The sequence below is a fragment of the Nipponia nippon genome, unplaced genomic scaffold (assembly GCF_047370975.1).
Source record: "Nipponia nippon isolate SJK-2023a ecotype South Korea unplaced genomic scaffold, ASM4737097v1 scaffold_17, whole genome shotgun sequence".
NCBI lineage: Eukaryota > Metazoa > Chordata > Aves > Pelecaniformes > Threskiornithidae > Nipponia > Nipponia nippon.
Window position 1 is genome coordinate 13,126,227 of NW_028262333.1, and position 17,286 is coordinate 13,143,512.

Sequence of the window (17,286 nt, forward strand, 5' to 3'; positions counted from 1 at the left end):
CGGGACTGTGTTTTCCCGGTGCTAGGTAAGCTCACGTCTTGGCCTAAAAGAAGAGGTTTTGTAGCGCAGAGGCTAGCTCTGCCTGGGAGCCGCTTTGGGCGAGGGCTGAGGCCGCCCCGAGCGCCGGGGGGCGGGCAGGTGAGCTGGCCCGGGGCGGGCTCTGCTCCAGCGCCCTGGCTCCTGCGGGCGGGCCCAGGGGGCTCCCGCGGCGGCCAGCGCCCACCCCTCCCTGTCAATCACCCGTGGCTCCGCCTCTCGGCGCGCATGAATGGCTGCGCCGCCACCCCGCCCCCTCCGTCCGTGCCTTTTAAACGCGCCGAGGGCCGCCTCCAGACAGTCGCCCTGCTCGCGCACGCCTCTGCGCCGTCGTTCGCGCTTCCGCGCCCTTCTATTGGCTCGGAGGGATGTCCCTCACGGCCCGTGACGCGCTACGCGACGTGACGTAGCCCACCACCCAGGAAGCTCCGCCTATTTAGTCTCAACTCGGCTCTTGCGGGGAAAAACAATTTCAAGATGGCGGCGGCGCGGATAACAATGGGGAGTCGGGGGTTCGGGCCGGCTCGTGCTTGAGAGCGGTAGCCGCGCCGCGCCGCGCCGGGGGCGGAGCGGAGCGGAGCAGGCTCTGGCCGGGCCCCGGCGGGGGCGGGCAGCAGCTGCCGGGCAGGGCTGAGGGAGAGGGGGGGGAGCGAAGCGGCACCGGCCTCGGGGGAGAAGGAGGAAGTGGGGCGGGGGGAGCGGAGCGGGCGCCGGGCCAGGCCGGGGGGAGGAACCGGGGCGGGGGCGAGCCCGGCGGGGAGCTCAGGTAAGGCCCGCGGGAGGGGGAGGAGCGGCGGAGGCCGGGGAAGGCCCGAGGTGGGGAGCCCCCGCCATGGTGGGGGCCGCTGTGAGGAGCCGGTGAACGGCGGCGGCCGCCCCCCTCGCTCTCCAGTCCATGGTGCTGCCCCCCTGCCCCATGGCGGAGTTCGTGGTGCCGCGGCACAGCGCGGTGATGGAGCGGCTCCGCCGGCGCATCGAGCTCTGCCGGCGGCACCACAGCGCCTGCGAGTCCCGCTACCAGGCCGTGTCCCCGGAGCGCCTGGAGCTGGAGCGCCAGCAGACATTCGCCCTGCACCAGCGCTGCCTGCAGGCCAAGGCCAAGCGGGCCGGCAAGCACCGGCAGCCGCCTCCGGCGCCGCCGCCGCCCGCGCCCCCTCCGCCGGCCGCCGCCGTCGCGGGAAGCGCCGACAGGACCGGAGCCAACGGCCTGGACGCCGAGGCGGCGAGCGGCGAGCAGCACGGCCGCAACAGCACGTTGATCGCGGTAAGGGGCCGGCTCGTTCCCGGTCGGGGGCCGGGATGGTTGGGGCCGTGGGGGGAGCCGGCGGTCGGCGTGGTTGTGCCCGGCTGGCGGCGTGACCTCGCCTGTGGAGCTGGCACCGTGTGGAGGAAGGAAGACGAGCTTTCACGGCGGGTGTGATGGCTTGTGGTGGGAGGGCTGAGGTTGGTGTTGCTTCGAGGAGTACTCGTGTGTGCTCTGTTACAACTTTGCAGGTGATAAGGGCTGTTTTATTTTCTCTCTTGTCACCTTTGCGTGCTGGAAGAGTACATAAAAACTGCTGCCTGTTGAGGCAGGAATAGGGGGTGGCCTTCTGTGATGGTTGCAGTCATCCAGAGTAGCATTCTGTGAATTATATTTCTGGCTAATTCACCTAAAACGTCCCTGCAGAAACTCTCAGGGGAACATTAATACTGCGGTGGCTTTGGATTTTTTGTTTGTTTGCTTGCTTATGTCTTTGATTTAGGCTGTCAGGGTTTAGTGGATTCACTTGATAAAGATGTGCTTATTACTGTGGGGGAATTTTTGAGACAAATAACATGTCTATTAATTCTGGTACATATTGGAAAGAATTTCAGTGGAAACGCAGCTGCTTATTTGCCACTCTGGTGGGTGTGAACACTATGGGAGTCCCACTCCACCCACTAAAAACTGGCTTAGCTCAAAATCTTAATGTTTCTCTGGCTTCTCTAGCATTTCTGGTTGTCAGGATATATTCATACAGCCCTGTTTGTATATCAAGATAGCTATTGCTTAACTTATTCTGAGCCCTTTAAATATACTGCTATGTACTAATGTGTCAGTAATGTAGGTTAGTAGGATAACCTCTTAAATGTTGCCTGTCTTAATACCTGTCTTTCTTAAAACCAGGTATTTCTAAATGGTGGCCTGCATGAAAATGATACAGTACTGTTCTGAGTGCCTTTAAAAGGGGATACTGGATTAACCTGAGACATTTCCAGGTTAACGTAGAGATTAAATCATATTTTTAAGATGGTATGTGTGTTTGATCAGGTTAGAAGCAAATCCTTTGCTGTCTTGGACTTCATTTAGTTATGGTTTTTAAAATGGAATCATGATAGAGCTTACTGTATACTTGGGTATAACTGGGCATGATGTGAAATAGTGAAACATGGGACACATCAATGGCAGCTCTAATGTAACTAGCACTAGGCAGGATGTGTGCAGTTTGTAGTATTTACAAGATGAACTGAAAATGTTATTCAGCTGAGTTGTTTCTACTCTTGCTAATATATGTATGAGAATCTAGGATGTACTGACTTTTCTGAAGACTAAGGTACTTGTGACACAGAGCACTTCAGATGGTTGTTAAAGAAGAGTCTTTGAGAGGAAACCTTGTGCATTCCTGATGGTGATTCTGTAAAACTTTCCAGGTAGCTGTTGTTTAGTAGACTGATCTTGAATGTAAACTTGTGTCAGAACAAAAATGACTCAAACTCATGTTTTATTATCTAAAGACTTGGTCGAATTTCTATTTATTTCCTGTCTGGGTTCTAAGGCGCTTTGCATATGGGGCTCTATCCATTAATAATGTGTATTTTTGTTACACACAGAGCTCTTTAGCACATCAAATCCTGTTGCTTAAACTGCCACCGCATGTCTTCATATTGATCTTTAAAAGAAAGATGTCTTTGATTCATTGCTGTTGTTTCTTTTAAGTTGCTTTGGATGTGGATTTGATCTAATTAGCAGCCGTTATAATGAGGACTCTCAACAGCAGTGAGGTTCTGAAATACACTGCACATCTGGGGAAGCCCTTCTTGTACAGGAAGCTGCTGCCAGTGGCCAATTTACACAACATAAGAGGGTTTTAGTGTATGAATGACTCTTCCTCATGCTGGCCTGCTGTTTCCTTCCTAGGATACATGACTGTAAGCTTAATTGTAGCTGCTGATTCATCACTTCGTAACTAGGGTATAAAGTTGGTTTGCTTAGTAATTCAAGTTTTGGTGAAAAAAAAACAAAACAACAAAAACCCTCTGCTAATTTAATTCCTTTGGTGTAAAAGGTACCTCTCTAGGTTGGTATTTTACCTCTAGCAGCCATGTAGCTGTTATCAAGACTAAGTGTGTGCTTTGTATGGGAAGGACGTGGGTTTGGTTTACAATATTCAATAAAGTTTGGATGAACACCAGAATTATCTTGTTTTAAAATATCCTGGACACATTCCTTTCAAAAGAATGCTGCTAGATCAGTGAAACATGCATCATTTCAGCTGTCGCTGCTGTTACGATCTAGAGTTTTCCATGAAGCTGCATATGAATCTTCTCTTGGAAACTGGTACTTTGTGTTGAAAGTTAATGAAACATTTATTTTGATCCTTGAAAGAGAAAGCAACTCAGTAAATGTAAACTGTTTGTGATCTAGCATCTGAGGGTTGTGGTACAAGGACGTGAGGCTGCACTGCCACAAGTGTGGACAATGGACAATGCGTGCACTCCCAGATGCTGTACTTAAGAGCATCTTCTGCAAATGCAGAATAGTCATGGGGAACAGGATAGCACTGCCACTTCCCTATTAATGTCTTGTATGATTTTTTTCATGTGGCCAAAATCAGATATTTTCTCTTCCATTAGTCTTTTCTCTGTTTTAGATCCTGAAGCTGGATGGATCCTGTTTACAAAGAGAAGCAAGGGGCAGATTCAACCTTTATTTTCTTGCTAAGCAGCTCTAAAATTTGAGCCACAGAAACCAAGAGAATGCAGTATTGATACAGAAATACCTTGAATGATTTGTGCGCCATGTAGGCCTGTCCTTCATTTGAGGAGAAAGATGAAAAACATATTAGCTTCCTATTTTTTAAAATTTTGAGACCATTATTTAATAGGAAATTCAAATGTTGAAATTTACTTCATATTTCTGTTAAGATGACATTATTAAGACTATGTTCAAAGTAGAAGATGCTTAGTGTTTGGATAATGTATTGTCCCTTGCGTTAATCTTACATTTTTGAGAAACAGGGAAGTTAGGAAGAGAAAGGACCTGTCCCCTAGGACATTTTTGCCTCTTTGCCAGGTCCTGATTTGAGAAAGTTCATTCTAATACGCTGTTTAAATTCTCTGCAGTAGAAAGGTTGGCTTCCTTGTATTTCTCTGATAGACTATAACATAACGTATCACTGAGCTGAACAGAAAGTGTTTCCTTGACACAGGAATGAGAATGGCAAGATCTGGATTTTCATCTCCACTCCTTATTTTATGATGTGGTCTCTTGGAAGAAGACCTGCTCCCTGTTTTTTACTGTTTTTTTTCCCCCCACCTGAGAGCAGTTGTTGTGTAGGTGGCTTGCTTTGTCTAGGACTGCCACAAAACCACAAACAGTGTTTCTGGAATGGGCAGAGAAGGTCTAGTTGGTGGCCTGTCTTGAGAATGCTTTGTGTTAAGGCTGAAGAGCAGACCAGCATTTATTTGTGAGCGATAGACATTTTTATGTTAGTAATAGGTAAGTTCTAATTTAAGCAAAGGTACTAAGTAAAAAGTTTAAAAAGAAATTTAAATATAAGGAGAGCAATGCAATGTTTCTTGGTTGAAAAGACCTAAAATAATAAATTAAAGGGAATAGATTGCCTGGATTGTACTGACAAGCATTAATAGCATTCCACTAACAAAGCTCAGGCTGGTACACTAACAATTCAGAAGACCTCATTTTTGTGTAAGCTGTGGTATAGGGGTGTTAAATTGTGAAATTATGTTTTACCACAAAAATAGCAAATTATTTCCACATTATTTATACATAACTATAATGCAGTGTAGTCTTGCCACCATTGTTTGTTTTTGCTGACAAGTCTGATAGTTTGTTGCCCAACAACTCAGACAGGTTTTTCTTTGTCTCCTTGTATTCTATGTGAGGTATTGTTGTATATTTGAAACATTTCCCTTACTAGATTAGTTAGATATGCAGTGATGCTTCCTAAATTGTAAGGATCCTGGGAGTGACTGATATGCTGCTGCTGTTTAAGTTCAAGTGAGGTGGAGAATCTGGCATTGCAGCTGAAGGCACACCAGTTTTTTTTGATTCAGCAGAACAATTCCTGTAGCAGAAGCTGCCCCTTGTGACTAATGCAGGCTTGGGTTATTTATAGACGTGCATATCCATAGCCCTTCTTCACTCCAGCAGGCAGTCAACCAAATACAAAAGTCTTCTGGAATGAAAGTAAAAGTCAAAATTAGTCCAGCAGTTTGGTTCTGACAACACAGTGGAATGTAGGAACACATTGGGTAATAAAATGCTTTCCTTGCAGGGGGAGTGTAGCTTTGGAAACCGTGAGTAGATGCACAGCAGTTGGGGAGTTCTTACTATGTCGTGTAGTCAAAATGTTATGTTTTCTATCCAAAATTCATACACTACAATTTCTGATATTTGCATTGTTGTTCCAGCTTAAGAGGTTGTCATCTTTGTTGCTTCTGTCCTTGGCCAGGCAGGAGAGGAGAATCTGTGTCTATAGAGGACCTACTGTAAGCTCTGGTTCATCTGTGCTGCAATACTACCACTTCCATGGCAGAAAAATGGATATATTCTGTTTTGGTTTCCCCTTCGAGGCGAGAATGCTGGTATCTAGCTAGCAGTCATATTGGAACTAGATTTTTATTATATTTCTAGAGTAAAATAGCATTTCTTCTTTGAAAATGGCCAGCATTAAATTTCTCTTGCTGGTATTTCATGACAAATCCTTGTAGGCATAACTTAATTCTGAGACTGAAATGTTAAACTTATTCCAAATACAATACAAAAAATTAAAGCTCTGTTGAATCCTGTAAGAATATTTTAATCTCTGTAACAGATGCTTTAAAAAAACTAAACAAGAACATTATATGCAGCCTAAAAGGCACAGTATAAGAACTAGATTTTTTTAAAAGTTTTGTTTCTGCCGTGTTCAGTAGGTATTTTTTCAGAAAAAAATGAGACTTGCATACAGTTTCTATTTTTTATATCTATACATATTTACTGTCTTCAGTTACAGGACTCAAAGTATAACAAATTATTGGATTTTCACAAAAGGAGTTTAGTTGACTGTCCTCAGTTTAAAAATTCTGCATTGTGAAGGATTTCTTGCTTTCAAGTGAACAATGTGAACTAAACTTTCATGCTTGTTAAGTTCTAATGCATTGAGATGTCATTGGTTTCAGATTATTATCTAAAACTAGTTTCAGGTATTGAGTATTTCACACTGATGTTTTGATTCCTGGAATAATCTTTTTCTCTTTTCAAAAACAAAAAACCCACAAAAATCCCCCAACTTTATGCCACTGTTTTGATCAGTGATTCATGCCCCTTTCCCACCAAGGCAGTAAGAGAGCACTGCACTGCACTCTGAAGTTTTGAACTCTGCCAGCGCAAGTTTTAAAGCTTTTCCAGTTGATTCTTGTTGGGCTTTCGTGGTAGCTTGTGGACAGCTTTTATGAAGTCTGCCAACTTGTCCCTGCAGTAAGATCACAGTATGGCTGAGCATCATTGTGGTAAAACTGGTGGGTTTAAGACAGATATTGAATATAGCTTATCAAAATCATTTGTGTGCTGTCTGTTTTCTGATGGAAGCCGTGTAATTTGAGTAGACATGCATCTGTCTCTGGCATTGTGGTCCTGTGTCCTAGTCAAGTATAGTGTGTATATACTGTGAATTATATGATCAGAGGCTGCTTGTGTTGGACATCCCTTTTGTTGTGATGGATGACACCTGGGTTTTATCAGTTTGTGTTCCTCACATGAGGAATCCACGGTTATGGCCTGACTTACATGTGTGCTCCTGCCAAGTAAGTGTGTTTACTGCCATGTTGAGGACTGTGTATTTTGCTGTTGTGAATAAAATGCAGCTCTGATGACGTGATGTGGAGGAGGTGCAGCCTATGGCACTTTGGTGGCTCTTTGAGGAACTGTATATCTTGTCTTGGGCCAAAGGACTGAGGCCTGCTTACATCCCGTTCTTTGCACTCTTCCTATATTGGTTTAAATACTTCAGATAAATGCTTTTGGTGTAATGCTTGTAGGCAAAGCTAAATAGCAGAGATCTTGGAGATTCATCTTTTGTTGGGAAGTTGAGTAGGCTGAGAAAATGGGAATACATTTCTCTATCTGATCTTGTGACAATGGAGAGGATTGGCACCTGTATTATAAAATTGATTGATTGTGCTAAGGAAACCTTGGACAGCATATCAGAGGGCCACTGTGCCTTAGAGAATGATAGTGGACAATAAAATTAAAGCTAAAGGGATTTTCTTAGTGAGTAGCAAGCTATGCTTTACTTTGTCAGTGTTTCTCTTTTTTGAGTTTTGGCAGAAGAGAACAGGTTTTTCTTGCCTTGAGAACTCTGTTGGAGCAGTTTGGTATGTAGATAGCTTGCAGTCTGACTTGTATCTCACATGTTCCTTCTTATTTTTTCCCCCGAAACCAGACTACTTGGGTAGACGCAGATAAATTGGGGAAGAACTGAATTTAATATTTCTTTTTCTGTTAGGAAATCAAGAGCTGAGGTAGTATGTAAGAAGTGTATATAAGAAAGGAATTTCACAGGAGAAAGTTGCATTATTTGCAGAGTAGTTATATGAATATATTTGGTGTGAGAATTTCAGGTTCTGTTACTCAAAATTAAACATGAGTAAATAGAAGGTATCAGGATATATTTCTAATGTCAGAGGAGAAGGTACCTGTAAATTTTGCCTCCCATAAATTTTTATAGCATTGTCTTTTCTTGAGAGAGGAATGGAGGTAATAAATGGAATGCTGTTACTAGGTTAGTTTTAAGCTGGTTAGCCAGCCGTATTGTAGATAGCTAACTACAGTAGCATAAATCTCAGTGTAGACTTACTGCCACAATATCTAAGTACGCTTTTGACTCCTTTTAGGGTGAAAAGTGAGCCAGGATGTAAGTGCAGTTGGTGATTACCTTCTAAAACTCAGAAGTTGTGTCCTGCTTACAAACTGGGCCCAATCTTTTCTGATATGGATAGAAGATAAACAGATTTTCTTCTTTCGTGTGTGTCTATTGTCTGTAGTGTACAGGTATGATATCTTTCAAATAATCTTAGATTTATCTGAGGTGGAGCAAGGCTGGAAGCAGTCACCCCCAAATTTTACTTTGTTAGTGAATTTTATTAAAGTTATTTTTTCTTTAATCTCCTTTTTTGACAAAGAAATCTAGTTTTAGGTGAAAGGAGGACTGTCTAGAGCAACTGAAGTCATGATGTCACCAAGAATCAGATAATCTGAGCATTATACTGCTAGAACCCATATAGATGTGAAAGCTCCTACGTGTTTTTATTGATGGAAAGAGCCTGCGATGGGTATTAGGGGTCTGTAACTTTTTCTGGACTACAGTAAGTGTGGCTTATAAGTATGGACTATTTCATCTTAGACTAGTTAGCTGCATATATTGCAAATGGTGTAGTACAGTAGCAAAGACCTTAGGACAGATTAACTTCTGGAATATTTGTCCAGCAAGCCAGGAGGGTTTTGCAGCCTGTGAAGAGCTGTGTGCAATTACAGCTATAATGCTACCAAAATCCTAGTTGCCTTGAGTTGTCTATATGAACTATAATTACAGCAGTGACCTCAATGGGCACGTACTCTGTTTTAATACAGAAATTTGCTTCAACTATGAGAAGAGTATGTTCAGTGTACAAAACTAAGTTATTACTTGTATGTCAGTTTTCAGGGAGTGTGTTTTTCCCTAATGGTTTAGAATTAAGGAGGATCCATTCCCAAACATTGAGTGATTGACTCATCATATGACCTTGGGCAAGTTACTCATCCACCTTGAGCTTCGGTTTTCCCAGTTGGAGTATTAAGTAAACAATGGGAAACTTGCTGAAAGCCAAATGTTGTGATTGAGTTGAGGCTTCCTTGCTTTCTGTTGTTTTGCCTTTTTACAAAAAAGTAATTTCCATTATTCTTTCAAGGCAGCATTTGAAAAATTCACTCTAGATCTGCTACTCCAAGCTGTAGACCTAATGTTCAAATTAAGAGAATTCAAGTTCCAGTCTCTTCTCCAAATGTACACCTTGCATCATCCTACTAGGTCTTCTGCTGATCTTGCTACTTTGCTGTTATTTCTGTGAGCCATCTAGAAGATCATAGTCTCCTGGGAAGCTGCAGTCTATCCCTCAGATAAAAATAAGATTTTGCTGCTACCTATGCAAGCATTAAACAAATAGTGTTTTTTCTGAAGATCAGCTAACTGTAGACTGTTTTTAAAAAAAATTACAACAATTAACTGTGAACCAGTTCTTCTGTCCTTAAATCAAAGAATGCTGTTGCCCAGGCAAGTGCTGTAAAATTCTTCTGGTAATTTGTGCTGGCTCTACATACAACCGCTTGCTTGAGTGGTGAGATCTTGAGGTTTCCCCTGTTTGCTCTTGGATGAGGCAGTTTTCCCCAAGGGTTAGTGGACTGCGTTGTGGAGACTGCAAGTAATAATAAAATAAGCATACTTGTCTTGAGGTTTGTTTAATGAGCTGCTTTTGTGCCATCTGAGAGCACTGTTGTTCGGTGAACCATGCTTCAGATGGGTGGCTTTTTGTGGGGATTCTCCTTGTGCATTCTGCTGAGATGTACAAAGGCATCTCATACAGGTCGGGGAGCTGATGTGAGCTTTCCCTCTTTAAATGCGCAGCTCTGTTTGAGCAGTGTCTCTGCTCTACAGGTTTGTCTGTGTTGGTGTAGTGTTCCAGCATAAGCAAAGCACAACTTTTTTTTACAGAATGCACCTGAGGGAAGGAAGAGTTTATAGTCATCTTTGATGTGTGCACGAATTCTGTTTTCAGATGTTTTTGAGGTCAATGGAAAGAACTTTATGTTTGAAAGAATGCTGCCAGGAAGGAGAAGTTGGACAAAGGCTCTCCAACCTGGTTGTAAAACTGTTGCTGTACCCTCTGGTCGGTTCTAGGTGGCACTACAAGAAAAATAATGTGTGCATTCACTAGCTATGAGAAGCCAACTGTTGAGCTGGTTGGGGCTCTGGTAGTCATAGTGCAGAGAGGAGCAGCTGGCAAATGCTCTAGGAGAAAGGAGGAAAGGAATAAACTTACCCTGCTGTGATAGAATTGACTGAACTCTGAACTGCATTTTACATAAGTGTGAAACAGTGGTCACTTAGTGACAAGCTGGTTTTGCTTTAGTGTCAAAAATGTGATTGTGTACAAAATTTATATAAATAATTCTTCTCCAAAAATTATAATCACAAGAGAAATGGTTTTCTTTTTCTCTAAATATTTAAGTCTGAGACTGCTTTATAAAGCAGTCTTACAGAACAATTATACTGTGTGTACATGGGCCAAATAAAATACAGGTTTTCATTATCATCTAAAATTTGAATCTTAACATTCTTCGATATTTTTTCATTTTGAATAGGAAGAATCATAATATATTCCAGTTCACAGCCATTTCTCAACTTTTTGTTGGTGTCAAAGTATATGACAGCTTTTGGTTTTGTTTGAAGGAGGGGCTCCGATACGGTACATATTTTTGAAAGTTTGCCCTAAGAGATTATAGTAAGGAAGTAATCTCATGTGATGACTTGTAAAACAAATCTTATCAAAGCAAAAATGGAACCTTTTTTTTTAGCCTTTTTTTTCCTAAAATGTTTTATTCAGAGCTAGACAATGTTCTGGTAAGAAATAAAAATCCCAATCATGAAACATAAAACTAAATAACTAAAACCTTCATTTTCTTCAGCAGCTCCATGAGACTGTGAAAAGAAAGCTTGATAGTGCTGCTTCCCCTCAGAATGGAGACCAGCAGAATGGCTATGGTGATGTATTCTCTGTGTCCAAGAAACTGCGTCGTGATGATAGTCTTGCTGGAGTGGGTGGTTCTTCCAATGGAATACCCCCAGTGTCTCCACTCCATCATCTTGACAAGAAATCTGGGAGTGGAGATACCTTACAACTTAATGGAAAACATCCGATGGGGCTAGATGGCATCAGCAAGAAGTGTCTTCCAGATTCCAGCTTGCAAATGAATGGAGGTGGTGATGCTGATGACTCATTTCCTCTGAGTTTGAACAAAGAGCTGAAGCAGGAGCCTGTAGATGATCTTCCATGTATGATTGCTGGAGCAGGGGGTTCTATATCTCAGAATAACTTGATGCCTGATCTTAATCTTAATGAGCAAGAATGGAAGGAACTTATTGAGGAGCTTAATAGATCAGTGCCTGATGAAGACATGAAGGATCTCTTTAATGAAGACTTTGAAGAGAAAAAAGATGCAGATTCTTCAAATTCAGCTGCACAGACTCCATTGCCACAAGATATTAACATAAAGACTGAGTTTTCCCCAGCACCCTTTGAACAGGAACAAAGGGGATCTCCCCAGGTGAGATCTACTTCATCAGGTCCAGCATTTATCGGTGCTGCTTCTGTACCTGTAAGTGCTGCTTCTCCAGCGGTTGGTAGTTCTCAGGCTATGTTTCAGCCTTCCAGTCAGTCAATGACTGAAAATCCTAATCAGCCCATGATGCAGGCATCAAACCACTCTCAGAACGTCCAGAGGCCTCTCCCCAATGTGTTGTTACCTGGGAAGGGCACAGGAAGTGCCAAAGAAATGTCTTCTGCTCATCAACTTCAGCAGATTGCTGCCAAGCAGAAGAGAGACCAGATGTTACAGAACCAGCAGCAAGCTTCACAAGTCCACCAAACAAATCAGATGTCTACATGGCAACAGTCTGGGCCTTCTCATAGTCCACTGGCTGTCCCATATACCATGGAAAATCCCACCAGCCCATCGGTTTACCAGCCAGACTTCAACAATCAGAAACTCATGATGCCTAATATGGGAAATAAAAGCTCACCGAGAGCTGGAGGCAATTACCATGTGAACATTTTGGGTCATCAGCAAAACAGCTTGAACCAGAACCCTGTGAATAGTCAAGGCTCTATGCTGGACTATGGGAACACCAAACCTCTTTCGCATTACAAAGCAGAATGTGAACAGGGGGTTACAGTGCCTGGTCAGAACAAGACTCCCATGTTGGCATATATACAACAGCGTCAGCAGCCACCACTGTCTCACGTGAGTGATGACCAAAATGGGATGATCCTGTTGAAACCCAAGTCTGGAAACATTGCCTACCGACTACCACACAGTCAGGTGAATGTTCTGGTTTTTGTTACCTTTGTTAGTAGCAAATTTAAGGTTTTGCAAGAGGGTGTTGGATAGGTAAGGCTAGAGTTCAGATTACTTGGTATTGTTTCAAAAAAGTTGCCGCATGATTTTAAAGAAGAAAATGGTAATATGCAACAATCTGAGTCAAGAATCAAGAACTCTGTTTTCCACTCGGGACAGTTTTTAATACTTGGTTCTAGGTCATATGGTAATGTGTGATTTCCAGCTTAATATACTTTGTGGGCAACAAATTGTCATGCTTCATAGAAGCTTCTACTTACAAAGATAAATAGATGCTTTGTAAACTTTTGCCTAAAATAACTCATGTAAAACTGTAAACAGTGTTCTCAAAGAAGCTTTGATTTCTTTACCTTCTTTTTAGTCCCTACTTGTGTCAGAGTTGGCTTACTATAAAAAGACATGCTGCTTTTTTGAAGAGAGATGGAAGTGGGGTCTGCATTCCTGATTTCTTGGGTGTTCCTTGGGGCTTTTCAAATCTAACAGTTTGTTACTGATTAAGTCTCTGGGGATTGGGGAAGCATGGGGTAGGAGAGAAATATATCTTTAAGAATGACTAATAGTAATATTTGTCTGCTTGAAGCAATATGTTTCAGGTTTTCCTGTAAAGGAAAATTCCAGATGGTGTTTCTTTGCCTTATGTATAACTGATACTACAGATATGCTGCAGGTGAAAATTTATGTAGTGGATGGAGGTATAGACTCATTGGGATGCTGTAACATGTGTCTGCAATGCTCATACTAAAGGTCTTGTTGAGAAAAAAGGTCTTTGTTATAAGGATTAAAGCTCCTCTAGCAAAAGCTGTTGGAGATCCAACTCTAGTAATATGTTCCCAAAACAAACCAAAAAACTTGTGAAAAAGATCTGATTAGTCTGTGATAAAGACCACACTGATAGACAAATAAAAATCTGAGATCAATGTGTGCTTCATAAGGCACAAAAAAAATTAATCTCTTTAAAAGCTAGCAGAAGTAAAAATTTAACAACATTTTGATGGAAAAAGAAGGGGAAGGGTAGAGATGATTGTGTAGGTCACATCTCCCCCTCACTGAAAAACATGAGGTGACCTTGCATCTACACTGCCACGCTTGCACGGAGTTAACAGAAATACTGATGAATGCTTCTGGAGAATTTCTCAAAAGCTTGCATATAGAATAACTTAGCACAGCATTACCTATATTTGGCTCGTGATTTCTTATGAAGCTGCAGAGAGTAAGAACCAACAGCTGAACCAGCTAGCTGAATTCTAAACTTGAAAGTAATATTTGTTTGTGTAATTAGAGATGAGGCTGAACTGTGCTTAAAAATTTATAAAAATTGTCAAATTTCAAATGGATTTGCCAGTACAAAGAGGACAGTATCAGATCTTGAATGATAATAGTTCCATGTTGTTTTTGCTTATCCCAAGTTCCAATCTCAAAAAAAAAAAAAGCAGACTTATGAAAAATTAATACTAGCAGGCTTATCTGTAGTAGTATTTTTCTCTGTGGAATATGGTGATGGTTGGATTGCTGGAAAAATGCATTAAGACTCATTTTGATCAGTGATAGCTGTCTTCCCCTTCACCTGCAAATAGTAAATACTCTGATACTGAAAAAAGCAACTTTAGGAGAGGAGGCGTAAATACTTGATGAATTAAATATTGACAGAAGAGGCAGGATTTAAGTAAATGTTTTGTATAATGAAAATATAAAATGCAGGGTTTGAAAAGCTGCTACTGAAGTTAACTGAAGCTGGTGTGTTTGAATTGCTGTTTGTAACTGGTGCTGTTCCTCTGGCTGAGCAGAAGCACACAGAGCTATACTCACCTGTTTGAGCTGGACTTTGGGAAGTACTTTGAGACTGAAGTTAAAGCCTGAATTCCTGACTGTTGCGGAGCTTCTGACCTTAACTCCAAATGGTCACTTCTGTGTCTGGCACTTTGTAAATGGGTTTTTAGCTGTCTTTAATTAGCTGAACTGGAAACTGTATCACACTTTGCCTTCTCTGTTAGAAGGTTCACAAGTGAAGAAGCTATTGGATAAAGATGGCAAAATATAAGGAACTGATCTCATTTCTATTAAATAGTGTAAATGTACAAATAAGCAGTAATTGACAATTTCTGGTTTTGAGATGTGTTATGATTCCCTACGCTGTGTAGACTTTGTTAAAGTCTCTCTTCTTTATCCTGTAAAATGATAAAAATAATACAAATCATGGTCATCACCATGAAAGTGCCTTTCCTCATCGGTGTAACTACATACAGTTTCTAAATTCTGGAGGGATAACCTCTTTCTGAAACTCATGTCATTTTTTTCTATATTCTGCAGGATCAAAACCCTTCTCCTAATGTTCCTCGTGTTCCTGTTTCTGTCCCGGGCCCTGGCGTGGGTGCCCAGGCTCCCAGTGCCTCCATGGCAGGTAACCACAGCAACCCACCTTATCTCAGCAATCAGCAGCAAGCAGCAGTGATGAAGCAACACCAAATGCTGATGGACCAGCAGAAGCAGAGGGAGCAGCAACAAAAGCACTTGCTCATGGAGCAACAGAAGCAGCAATTCCTAATGGAGCAGAGACAGCAACATCTTCTGGCTGAGCAGGTGAGAAGGGCCAGCAGTCTTTTTTTTGTTTGCACTGATTTGCTTTGGACTGAAACAACATTTGAGATCTTTTTGGATAGTTATCACATTACAAAATGAGGAATGTAAACTGCAAGGTGCTCTGATATCGTAAGTATAATTGCTGTTTCATGTTTCTATAAAAGTAACCCAAACACTTGATAGCACTTGATTCCTGAGGTTTATTTTTTCTGTTGTTACAAGGCACTGTGGTGAATGAAAAGAATAAAACAGGTACAGTTGAGTAGTGTGAAAATGCAAGACAATATGTACGTGGAGAGAAGGTATCATACCAGCAATGGTGTAATTCTGTGTGAAAGAAGAAAGGCGAATGAAATCAGAGCAAAAATAAAAGATAAGGTTGGCATACTGTTGATGTGTTCTATAGAGCTTTAAAAATGGAAGCGATGAGCAAGGGACTCTGTAAGCTCAGAGCTTCTGCCTTTCTTCCCTGTGAGATCCACAGCAGTTCATATTTCAAATTTTAAAACATCTTTCACTTGTTTATTTGGGGAAAATGATTAGGCATCTGCATCCAACTTGCATTTTATCATGCCAAAATAATTTAACTCTGCTGTCCGTAAGACTGCAGAAAGCTGCTTTAGCCTCTCTTAGGGCAATGGGCTCCTTGTGTGAACCTTTCTAAGCTTTAAAACTTCTGCAAGTCTTTCAGCCGGGAATCACCCCAAAGGGCCTTATTCCCATCATCAGTGCTTTTCTTCTGTATTTTTAAAAAAGTGCGTGCAGGCATGTTCCAGGCACTGGCACTGCACATAACAGAGAAATTATCAGTATCTGGTATGGAGGAAGGGGAAGATGACTTCTTCAAAGATGGTTTGTGAGGCCCGGGGAGAACCTGCTATTCAGATCTTATGGACAAAGTGTAATGATCTGTGTACTGCTGAAAAGTGTTGTCTTTGAGGATAATGGGAGAAAAAAAAAGAGCCAGCGGTTTAATGAAATTTAAAAAGTGAACTGCATTTATCCCTGAGAATTAAAAAAAAAAAAATTAAATGCTCTTGAGTCCTTCAACTAATAACAGTTGAGAATGTGTAATTTTCTTAATTTTCAGCACTGTTAAAAGGTGATAAATCTCAATGTTCTCAGCTTTAAAGTTGAGAGTTGTTATCCTGGTAGATAGGATTTTCACTGTAATAATAGTTTGGAAAATAGAGATGGTGAGAGAAGGTCAGGTAATGGTTGTGTGTGTGTGTGGACAGCTTAACTTTTATTGCAGCACCTGTCCATCAGAAGCTTTATTTAAGAAAGAAGGAAATGATAGTCTCCTCTGAACTGAAAACGTGAAAACTTGGTTGGGGAGCACATTTTCAGGGGAAGAGGGTAGTAGAATCTGCAGTATTGTGGAGCTATGGCTGCACCAAGTCCTAGCTAGTGGCTTTTTTGATCGCTTAGAGACTTGTGTTAAATTGAGGACTAGATTGAGGTGACAGAAAAGCCCCTTCAGTTCTTGACCCAGTGTAGATAAAAACATAAGAATATGTTTGGCAATGTTTTAAAGAAAATTGTATGAGCATTGGTAAAGATATTTGATATTTCGGTAAAAATACAATTTGGGCTGAGGGAATGCTGTGGTGGAAATATTGCTTATGTTGATAAATATACTATCAAAGACTGAAGACAAAGAATGCCCAAATCTTCAATAAAATAATATTTTCTATATGATTTCTGTGATCTATAAACTTATTTAGAATAATAGAATCGTCAAGGTTGGAAAAGACCCTTAAGATCATCGACTCCAACCGTTAACTTATCACTGCCAAGTCCACCACTAAACCATGTCCTCAAGCACCGCGTCTACCCGTCTTTTAAAGACCTCCAGGGATGGAGACTCAACCACTTCCCTGGGCAGCCTGTTCCAATGCCTGACTACCCTTTTGGTGAAGAAGTTTTTTTCCTAATATCCAACCTAAACTTCCCCTGGAGCAGCTTGAGGCCGTTTCCTCTCGTCCTATCACTTGTTACCAGGGAGAAGAGACCAACCCCCACCTCGCTACAGGCTCCTTTCAGGCAGTTGTAGAGAGCAATAAGGTCTCCCTTCAGCCTCCTCTTCTCCAGGCTAAACAACCCCAGCTCCCTCAGCCACTCCTCATAAGACTTGTGCTCCAGACCCTTCACCAGCTTCGTTGCCCTCCTCTGGACACGCTCCAGCACCTCGATGTCCTTCTTGTAGTGAGGGGCCCAAAACTGAACACAGTACTCGAGGTGTGGCCTGACCAGTG

At 42.0% G+C, this 17,286-nt stretch overlaps 1 protein-coding gene across 2 annotated transcripts in view; it reads left to right on the forward strand.

Moving 5' to 3' along the window:
* Positions 1-351: 351 nt before the first annotated feature.
* Positions 352-17,286, forward strand: part of MAML1 (mastermind like transcriptional coactivator 1) — a 34,151-nt gene continuing 17,216 nt past the window's right edge. Inside the window, exons 1-3 of one of the 2 annotated variants that reach the window (XM_087753802.1) lie at positions 352-1,300; positions 11,003-12,415; positions 14,759-15,028. In XM_087753802.1, the coding sequence (XP_087609928.1) occupies positions 932-1,300; positions 11,003-12,415; positions 14,759-15,028 (2,052 nt within the window). In that variant the 5' untranslated portion in view covers positions 352-931. The remainder of the gene's footprint in view (positions 1,301-11,002; positions 12,416-14,758; positions 15,029-17,286) is intronic. The other variant, XM_087753803.1, reaches the window with a different exon arrangement.